Source organism: Cucumis melo, chromosome 12 (genome assembly GCF_025177605.1).
Source record: "Cucumis melo cultivar AY chromosome 12, USDA_Cmelo_AY_1.0, whole genome shotgun sequence".
Lineage (NCBI taxonomy): Eukaryota > Viridiplantae > Streptophyta > Magnoliopsida > Cucurbitales > Cucurbitaceae > Cucumis > Cucumis melo.
Window position 1 is genome coordinate 6575351 of NC_066868.1, and position 10610 is coordinate 6585960.

Genomic DNA, 10610 nt, shown 5'->3' on the forward strand with positions numbered 1-10610 from the left:
TACACAATCTTGTATATTTTTTACACGATTGTTTATTTTTTTTACAGTTTACATTTGGCTACTTCAATCTAAATGAATTTTTTTTCAAGATTCTTTATACACGATATTTTAGATTTTGCTATTTTTGTACACGACGTAAAAAAAAAAAGAAAAAAAGAAAGACGATGGAAAGAAATTGTAATAAAAAAAAAAAGAAAAGGTAGAAAGACGATAGAAAAGCGAAAAAAAAGAAAATAAGAAAAACGGAAAAAAGAAAAAAAGAAGACAAATGAAATAGCAGAGGAAAACGAATCGGGGAAGAAAAGAAAGATGGAAGGGCAAACCTGAAATATTTAAAAAATGACTAATTTTATAAGTTTTGTTATACGGATCGTAAATAGTTTGGTATTTTGTTATTTACAACAGTTTTCCTAGATATTATTTGTTCATTATTTCTAAATTTCAGTTTTTAAATATTTTTACAAATATACATCTAAATATTATCTTACTCGTATGTTAATGAAATTTGAAAGTCTAATGGATATTGATATTTTTATAAAATTGGAACTTTATATTATATTCCATAGAACAATTTGGCTTTTGACGAGAAATGGCTCTCCATCAGAGCGGGAGATGATAAAAAGATCCTCTTTCTTTCTTTTTCTTTTTCTTTTTCACACCTGTTTTCTCCCTCCACAGGGCTCCTCCATTTCCTGATTTCTCGTCCTCTCCCTTTCCTCTCCGACTAGAAATCAGGGTAATCTTCTTTCATTTACTGTTTTGTCTTTCCATGGCTTCTTTCCTCTATTACTTACCTTTATTTTTGGCACCCGATCTGATTTCTTAAAACTTATTCTTGAACTGTATTCGATTCAACTTATGTCAGATAGCTTAGTTTTTCATTTGGATCCATGCTTTCAGTGGTAGTTACTCTTGTAAACATTGTTATGAATTGTCCCATCCGTATCTTACGAGTGACTCTCTAACTAAAGCATTAACAAACACTTTGCTTCTGAATAGTAAGTGGGTTATTGCTTTAAGGCTGTTTAGGGCATTCAAATTCCTGGAATACATGTAGTTGTTATGTTTATATGTTTTTTCAATGGTTGCATCTTTTTTTCCTTGATTGGGTAACGCATTCTGTAATTCCGGAGACTTTTATTGGTTGGGTTGAGTTACTATTCTTTTTCTGATATAGCTGAATTTCAGGCGTGTTGATTGGTTTCTGCTACACAATTTTGATCTTATTGTGAGGAAATGGGGTATATTGGTACACACGGGGTTGCAACACTGCACAGATACAAGTACAGTGGTGTTGATCACTCTTATGTTGCCAAATATGTGCTGCAACCCTTTTGGAGTCGCTTTGTCAATTTCTTTCCTTTATGGATGCCGTAAGTAAAGCTCCTTTGTTTCTAGAAGTAGTGATTTCTGCAGATTCAGTAAAAGATTTTCCCCATATTATCTGATCCTGTGTTCAGAAGCGAACTGTAGAGACTTCATAAGTCAGTTTTTCAAGACATGATAATGATTTGCGTTTAAAAATGTTATTAGCTTCTAGGGCAACGTTCAAAACTGATTACACTTATTTTATTTTCTAGTAAGATTTTTTTCCGATGATATGCTGACTTATCATTTTTTCTCTGTTCTTTCTTCATGTGCATTTCTGGATGATTTCATCAGTCCAAATATGGTAAATTGATGTTTCAATTTTGAGTTCTATACTATATCTTTTGCTTGGACTTTTGAGATAATATGTTCTTTTCTTTGTGGCTTGTTCTCGTGGTAGATAACACTTATGGGATTTATGTTTTTGGTCACATCAGCAGTTCTTGGTTATGTAAGTAACACCCGATTCTCCTTTTTACTGGTCTTATTTAAATTTTACTCCAAATGGTGCCATTTTTATTTTATGATTATCTGACTCGTGCAATACTTGGTCCTACTTCTTTAGGATGATAAACGCTCTAAGACATGCCAAGATTTTGTTTTATTAGTTTTTGTGTTTTTTCATACTTTCACTTATTTTTTTGTTGTTGTTTTATTTTCATTAAAAATGTAATAGGCACAGTATATCTAAAATTGAATCAGATATATTTCTTGTTGGTTTTATTGATCATCAGTCTTTCTCATATTTTTATTTTTATTTCACTTTCATGTCAGATATATTCTCCCCAATTGGATTCAGCTCCCCCAAGGTGGGTTCATTTTGCACATGGATTGCTTCTGTTTCTTTATCAGGTATGCTGTAATATTCTATATGGAGTTTTGTCTGTACTCCTTGGATGGCATGTCCTCTTTTGAAAGCTGAACACTCGCACAGATTTCATGGACACTATTTAGAGTGTTGCTAATACCCTTATAAATTTTTTTATCCTGTTTTACAAGACTTTTGATGCTGTTGATGGGAAGCAAGCACGAAGGACAAATTCCTCAAGTCCACTGGGAGAACTTTTTGATCACGGTAATATTTCTTTTTCATTTTTTTTTTTAAATTTTCTCCTTGATCCCATCTCTCCTGCTTTAATTGGCTCAATGAAGATTAATGTTTCAATGGGCTTGTTTCTGTCTTCCAGGATGTGATGCACTTGCATGCGCGGTATGTATCATGATGTATGATTGCTGTATTTTCCTGGTCATTTGGCATTCATATATTTTTACTTTCTTGATGTTGATACCAGTTTGAAACCTTAGCATTTGGGAGCACTGCCATGTGTGGAAGATCTTCTTTCTGGTTCTGGGTACTTTCAGCTGTTCCCTTTTATGGTGCAACATGGGAACAGTAAGTTTTCTGGACCAGCTCATTATTTTGATATGATAGAAGTTACAATGAGTTATGACAGTGTCTCTTCTCTTATGATTTTAGTTCTTAAAGGGATCTATCTTATTAGCCATGCGGTACCCGTTACTTAAACAATCCCTTAGCTTAGGAAGGGGATTCTTCATCACCTTTCTTTTGGTACAACTTTCTTGTTTAATAAAAGATCTCTGTTTTCAATCTTTTGTCGATTTGGAAGGAAAGGAACCTTAGGATTTGTTAGGTTAGGATATATTGAATACAGGGGATACAACACTTGCCCTCTTGCAGGTGCTTAAACCAAAAAGAGCTCTTTTGTAATTATAGTGTCTATTACGAATTGGAAAGCTTTTCTGTGATAGTTCTACTTTAGGAGGGGGTTCTTCCACTCCCGCTCCTGGGTTTTTCCTCTTCCTCTTCTTTTTATAAATATTAGAGAAAGTTCCTTATCAAAATAAATAAATAAAATCTGTCTTTTTACACAAAAAGGAAAAAGAGACAAAGAAGTCTGATGCTTCCAAGGGAAACCCCTTTTTCCACTTGTGAATCTTGTTTGACTTACGTAGATGGTACAATAGTTTTCTTTGGCTGACAATGTGTGATTATGCATATTTCATCCAGCAGTGAAATTGTTTCTTCTCTAAAAAATATCTATCTATAGATGCGTGACTATGCATCTTTATCATGATCAAGTGCTGCTGGTAGACATTGAAGTTAGATATACCCTTTCCCACAGTTTGTATATCATATTTTGTATGTTCTTTTTGCACAAGGTTTATTGTTCTTCCAATTCAAACAAGGACTATTGCTAACTTCATAACTTGGGTAGGTAAAGTATGCAATTTTAGTAGCATTTATATTAGCTAGTTGGAAAACCTTTATGCAATCTCTCTGACTTTGAGATTGGGTTTCGAGCTGTTACCCTTTCCTTATATGTATGCTTTTTTGGGTGGATTAATTGCTTATTATCTTGAAAGGAAAAAAGGAAACAAAAAAGAGGCACCTAACTTCCATTTTCATCTTTGAGTACAGCTTCTTCACCAATACTCTAGTTCTTCCCGTTGTAAATGGACCTACTGAGGGTCTCATGCTGATATATTTATGTCATTTTTTCACAACCTTTGTTGGTACGTTTCTTCTTCCTGCTTGTTTTACAATTTCCGTTTGCAATTTTCTACCTTGAATATGCAATTCTCTTCCAGCTTACTGGATAAATTCATCAAGTCCTGAATACATCTTCTAACAGGTGCTGGGTGGTGGGCTCAGGAGTTCGGGAAGTCCATACCAATTTTTAGTTGGGTTCCTATTTTCCATGGTAAGATATTAAATCTACTACCAATGAAATTTTTCTATATTGTATACACACCTTCGGCAGTTCTAACTATGAATATCCATCCTCCTTCCCTCCCCCTCTGTAACTCTCTGTGACCAGTTTTTATAGTGAGTTCTGGTTAGCTTTGTACTTTAATAATATATGAGATTCTAGTTCAGCTTGACTGTTGGCACTCTCGATTGCATTGATACTACTCTCTGTGCTTCTATGTCTTTATGGCTGGTCTGGTTCACACTATCATATGCATATTGGGCATAAAATGTAGTTTGTTTGTTTGTTTGTTTTTTTTTTTTGTTGGTTTTTTCCTCCAGTTAGAATGTTTGTTTGAGTGAAATAATACATACAATTCAAATTGGTCTGGTTCATAAAATGAGAAAAAATTGCATACAAAATTTAATGTATTCACTTATGCATGCCCTCCTTGTAGAGAAAGTTGGTAGAAATCCATCACATCTCAATCTACTGATGATATGGTCTTTTGTTCAAGTAAGGAGGAGTCTTTCCTTAATTTGAATCAAGTTTTTGTCATTTTTGGATACTATCTCAGTCCTTCGGATCAATTGAGGAAAATGTCAAATTTTAGGTCTTAATTGAACCATCTAAGCTGGGTAGTTAGGCTTCCTTGGTGGGGTTTGAGGTTGGTACCTTTCCTTCTATAGGCCTTTTCCTAGATCATAACCCTAGACTAGAAGCCTTACGTTTTAGGATCCTGCCTTTTTTTCTTTCTTGGAAGAGAAACATTTCATTGATGAATGAAATTAGAGAAATATCCACACCCCTAAAGGTGATTACATAAGAGATCGCCAGTTGGTAACTAAAAAATATAAGCTAAAGTGTTTAAATGGTTGCTTAATTTTGCACCAAGAAATAACAGTAAAAAGAACCAATTAATGATTACATTTTAGGATCCTCGCGTTGATAAGATTTGTAAAAGGCTCTCTTCTTGGAAAGATAGTTTTTCTTGAAAGGTTGGAGGCTTAGCCTTATTCAGTCTACCCTTAGCGGCTCCTACGTATTTTCTGTTCGTAGCGAGATGTTGGAGAAGTTGAAGAGGCATCTCTTATGGGAAGCGGTTGACGAGGGGAAAGGCTTGCATCTTGTTAGTTAGAAGGCAGCGTCTAGGCCATTGGAGATGTAAGTATTAGGCATTGGTAATGTTAGGCTTGATACATGGTTCTATTATCTAAATGACTCTGGAAACATTTGTTCCTTGTTTCTTCTCTCGCTTTTTATATCAGTTTGCCTCCTTGAGGAGTCACACTGTGGTTTCTATCTTTTCTCTTAATAAGACATCAATTTTTTTGAAACAACTTTCATTAGAAAAAATGAAAGATTGATGAGACACATTTTTTGACTTTTCGCTGTCTGTTGACCGATAGGGAAATGACAGATGTCTTGGCTTTGTTATCCTTGACGGAAACTTTTGCTTCAGCCCTCACAGAGGAGATGTTAGCCTTTGGAGTCTTTGCCCCTCCAAGTGCTTCTATTGTAGCTATTTTGTAGTTGTTTGGCTAGCTCCTCTCCATTTACTGACTGTCATTTTTCCTGTTTGTAGAAGGTTAAGCTTCTAGTGTGGTAAGTTATACATGGAAAAGTTAATGCTTAGATCAGATTTTGGCCAAGGGGTCCTCCTTTTTCTGTACGTCGTTTTGTTGTAAACTTCTTATGTGGATGGCAGAGGACCTTGATTTACTCTAGAGATGTGATTTTTGCCAATGCTATGTAGAGTTGCTTCTTCGAGGCCTTAAATTTTAGGTCTGCCAGCTTGCAAAGTTGTGGGGGAGATGATAGCAGAGCTTCTTATCTCTGCCTTGGCAGGTTAGGGCTTGTTCCATTTGATGGGGTCTTCGCTGTGAGAGAGACAATAGAAGCCTTAGGGGGTATGAGAGATCTTTGGTGATGTTTCATCTCTTATCAGATTTTATGTTTCTCTTTAGGCTTGGGTGACTAGGTCTTTTGGTAAGTACTTGCTAGGTCTTATTTTGCTGGATTAGAGCCTTTTTTTATGGTAATTTGTGGCTTGACTCGTCCATTTCTTTTTGCGCTTCTCCCATTTGGTATGCTCTTGTATCCTTCCATTTTTTTCTAAATGAAAGTTTGGTTTATCATCCAAGAAAAAAAAGGAAAAAAATAGTTCTAGGTTTGCAATCTTGTTATAAGTTTCAGTTTCCTGATGTGATGATACAATATTTATGTCATGATATTTGTACGAAGTTAAATTTGATCTGGGGACAATTTCTTTAAACTCAATCTGTTTGGGTGACAAGCTTATTTTGTTATGTTATCCACCCTTCGCCTCTCACTGCATATTTATTTTGCGTTTTGAACCTGTCCAATATTGGCAAATTTCTCTTTTTATTCCCTTTGTTATTTTATGTCAGATATATAATATAGGCCTCTAATACATTTTTTACCACTTTCTTGTTTTAGTACAATTACTCGTTCATTTGGAAATTTCACTGTAGCAGTTACTTTTCGTGTAGTTGATCATTTTTTTTTTTAAATTTCTGTGTTCAGATATTCCTACATTCAGGGCTGCACTGATTTTATTGGCTGCTTTCGGTGTCATTCCTACAGTTGCATTCAAGTATGTGCGACACTTTACTTTTAAATTTAGAGTGGCATCCAAAATAATGTGGCACTTTACTTTTAAGTTCAGAAAAATTTCCGTAGCAGTGAAGCAGATTAATAGTTTTGGATATAGAGAGTATCAAATTGGTATGCAACAATTATTGTTATTTCAACTGTAAATGATTTACGGATACTGGAAAGGAATACTTGTGAATATCCTGTAGAAACAAGTCAATACTTGGAGAAAATTAAATATAAAATGATTTAAAAGAAAGTAAAACTCGTTACCTTTTTCAAAGTTGTGGCATATCAAAAGTAAATTGATTACCAAGATTTTTCCATAATTTTTCTACATGGGATGAAATGATAAATTTTCTGAATTTTGTCCACTCATGTTTCGTTCCAGTTTCAACTTTGAGGACTCTTAACCAGAATATTTTCTCAAACCCATATTATCTTATGCTTCTGGGCAGTGTGTACAATGTTTACAAGGTTGTGCAGGCAAGAAAAGGAAACATGCTATTAGCATTAGCGATGGTAAAATCACATTGTCTATTAACTTTGGTTTATCCCTGTTATGCTGTAATAATATATAGATTTCGTTTCATTGTTCATACAGCTTTACCCATTTGTGGTACTTGTCGGAGGAGTCTTAGCATGGTAAATTTCAATTGTATTTGCCTTCCCCTCACTTAGTACATTTGTAGTTATCATGTCTTTACACCGTTTATATCTTTCATCTAGGGATTATTTGTCACCTTCTGACATTATTGGAAGCTATCCACATCTGGTTATAACTGGAACTGGACTTGCTTTTGGATTCTTAGTGGTAAGACATAGGCTTTCTATCTCTAGAAGCTATGACGTAAATTTGGTGGACTGAGTTGGTAACTTTTAGTGTTATTTCTATTAAATGGAGGTTTTGATGAAGTACTATTCATCATTTTCTTCGAGTCATCATATGTCCCATGAGTGGGTACCATTTTATGGCATCGATGACTTACATCAGTTGGCGTGGGAGCTTGAATGCAATGAACTCTAGCATTTCTAAAAACTAAAATTGAAGCATTCTGTTTTGCAGGGTAGAATGATTTTAGCTCATCTCTGTGATGAACCCAAGGGGTTGAAAACTGGAATGTGCATGGTATGTTACTTTATTGAACCAAAATACTTTTGACAAATTCGTCAATATTTGCTGATGCTAATATATGACACCAAAAGATTGTTGATTGACAATTCTAGTATTTAGTCAAAAATCAGAATATAGACTTTGCACCAAGTCATTTGACTTTTCAAGCCTGGCTAGCTACGGGGAACATAATTGTGCTGTTTTGAAAATCTTCATGAAGAGGCATGATTGTGCATTATATCCTTGCCTAGCCCTCATGCTACAGTATTTTGATCTGTAGTTTAGAAATGAATATATCTGGGCTTGAACCCCCACCCTTAATAGGAATACTTAAACCTTGATTGTTTGCTTGATTTTTCTAGTTAGTTAATGAGTTATTGATACATAATATAATGAACAAAACCGCCTGTTCAGTCTGTAAATAGCATAATTCATAGTTGAATTATTAAGTCACAGTTCATATACATAAAAAAGAAGCTATAATATACTCACTGTTTTTTTTGAAAATGCATGCACTTAAGCGTGCTTCATATTAAAAATTAAAGCTAAACGAGGTGTCTACCTGTGTTGAATGTTCACTTCGGACTAAGCAGCAACTTTTTTTAATGAACTACGATTGTGGCAGAGGAAGAAAGGATGTTCAAGAATATTCAGAATAAACTAGGTTAATTAAGCTAGCCAGCCTTGTTGTTGGTAAAGTGTTCTGGATGAATTTCAAAGTAACAGAAGTTTCCATAGTATATTTCGATTAAAACTGGTATGATTTGATGATCCAGTAATCATTGGTAGATATTGTAATATGGAAGATGATGTAATTAACCTACAAATCGGTTTAGAGGTCTTTGTATGTAACTTGGTGTTCCCATTATTATTATTGTTGAATTCAAGGTTAACATCGGATATGGTAGCAAATATCTCCGAATGAATTAAAAATTGAATATTAATCACGATGCATTTGTTCATTTCTATGGAAATCCAAATTATTCTTAATTTTCAGCATTTCATCCGTTCATATTATATTATCTAGATGGGGGTAGAGTCTGATGCAAGATTATAATTTTTTTTTTAAAAATTTATGCAGTCATTACTATTTCTTCCACTTGCCATTGCAAACGCTCTCACAGCAAGGCTCAACGACGGGTACGTGGTTATGGATTCAATTGTACAATCTGCAAAGATGGGATGCTATATTATTTATACTAACAATAAAGTTCTGTAAATTCATGTGGCAGGGTACCATTAGTGGATGAAAGTCTGGTTGTTCTTGGTTATTGTCTTTTTACTGGTATGTTTATTTTTAACAATTCTCCCCATCCCACTTCTCTTTAACATTCATAGTTCATTTAATGTGCTATGAAATCATCAGATAGGTCTTTTAGATAGACCAACCATATATTGTCTCTAAATGTAAAGTAAAAACGTATTATAATATGAAAAGTATACGTAAGTGCAGATCATGTACACCATTGTTAAATAATGCTTTATTCTTATTGATTCAATCTCACGTCTCCAATTTGGGTTTCATTTTTCCATGACTTCTGCCTTTTTTGATTTCCTTAGGTGCTCTGTATTTGCACTTTGCGACTTCAGTCATTCATGAGATTACCACTGCCTTGGGAATCTATTGCTTCAGGTGAGAAGAGAGTTTTGGCCACTGCTCATTATGCTCGAATATGGACATTTCACATTTCTGTAGCCTTCTTACTTCTATAAGATTGACAATCCAAAAGTGTGAAATACATATCGAAATCAATTTTAACGTGGTGAACTTATCTAGGCATAATATCTGAGATTAAAATTATTATTATTTTTCACAACACTCTACTGATAATATATGAAGAAATATCTCTTCCTTTGGCCTAAGTTCTTTTTTTTTTTTTTGTATTATTATATCTCTCTTATTCATCATTTTCTCTTATTCTGCAGGATAACAAGGAAAGAAGCTTAAAGTTGGCTGCAGTTTTCTTTACTGTAAGGCCTCTTACAACTGAGTTTTCAAACATTCTTATGTTCAAACCCACATTATGGTTGATGATACTGAAAACTTCATTATTATTGATAAAAACTTTTGTTTTTGGTTAATTTTGTTGCTCTAAACTAGATGTTATGTGTCTCAGCCAACTGGAAGTTGAATGATGCAGCTGCTACAAGCATTCCTCAATATGACGACAATTCTGCATTATTGGGATTTTGATTGAAATCATTTTTGGATGAAATTGATGAGGATAGTTTTGAATCCAGTGATTGTTATTCAATTCATCCCATACTTCAATTGATGACTTATAAGATCAGTATAGGGTTATCTTAGGTGGTTGTGACATTCTGAATCTTAACTCTAGAAAGAGAAACTTAAAAAATGTAGTAGTATTTGATTCTTATTGTATCATTTATTATTACTTGTGTATTACCCGTGCAATACACATGTATTTAGGACTTACGATACTTGAATTATATTTAAATTCAAGTGATTTGGTGAAATATTTGAAGTATAATTAATTTTGAAATAAATTGGGATACAATTTTATAGTAATGGTCGCATTGAATATTTTTCTTTTGCATATCGTATGTTTCATTAATTTAGTTTTGATGTATTTTTTAGCAAATACCTTAATGATCTTTTGTACAAATATGATGGTCAACACGGGCACTTTCGGTTGGAGTCTCAATTATTGTTTTTTTTTTGGTGTGATGGTGTGAAATTATTAACTTGCACCTAATATTTAAATTTATAAAGGATAGTAAACGTACATCATGAAGTGATTGATTCTAATTAATTCAAATAAGACATTCTTTTCCCCAAA

General features: G+C 33.9%; 1 protein-coding gene across 2 annotated transcripts; it reads left to right on the forward strand.

Moving 5' to 3' along the window:
- The first annotated feature begins 567 nt into the window (after positions 1-567).
- LOC103501264 (choline/ethanolaminephosphotransferase 1) lies at positions 568-10339 on the forward strand. Of its 2 annotated transcripts, XM_008464801.2 has the most exons (20): positions 568-736; positions 1189-1373; positions 1663-1672; positions 1769-1819; positions 2143-2220; positions 2368-2443; positions 2556-2578; positions 2661-2761; positions 3809-3903; positions 4023-4091; positions 6627-6696; positions 7154-7217; positions 7300-7340; positions 7425-7509; positions 7762-7824; positions 8891-8949; positions 9042-9094; positions 9370-9442; positions 9736-9780; positions 9927-10339. In XM_008464801.2, exons 2-19 carry the CDS (start codon positions 1237-1239, stop codon positions 9755-9757), a joined length of 1170 nt encoding a protein of 389 aa, XP_008463023.1. In that variant the 5' UTR covers positions 568-736; positions 1189-1236; the 3' UTR covers positions 9758-9780; positions 9927-10339. The 2 variants fall into 2 exon arrangements, with proteins under 2 accessions (XP_008463023.1, XP_008463036.2); XM_008464814.3 differs by lacking the exons at positions 568-736; positions 1189-1373; positions 1663-1672 and having other exon boundaries at positions 1680-1819; positions 9911-10339.
- Positions 10340-10610: the final 271 nt, after the last annotated feature.

What these genes read in the sequence shown, in the direction of transcription:
- LOC103501264 (XM_008464801.2), top strand. Translation starts at nt 1,237, where the DNA reads ATGGGGTATATTGGTACACACGGGGTTGCAACACTGCACAGATACAAG. An exon ending in GGGAGAACTTTTTGATCACG is followed by an intron (nt 2,444 to 2,555) that starts GTAATATTTCTT and finishes TCTGTCTTCCAG; the next exon opens with GATGTGATGCACTTGCATGC. An exon ending in TGCTATTAGCATTAGCGATG is followed by an intron (nt 7,218 to 7,299) that starts GTAAAATCACAT and finishes TTGTTCATACAG; the next exon opens with CTTTACCCATTTGTGGTACT.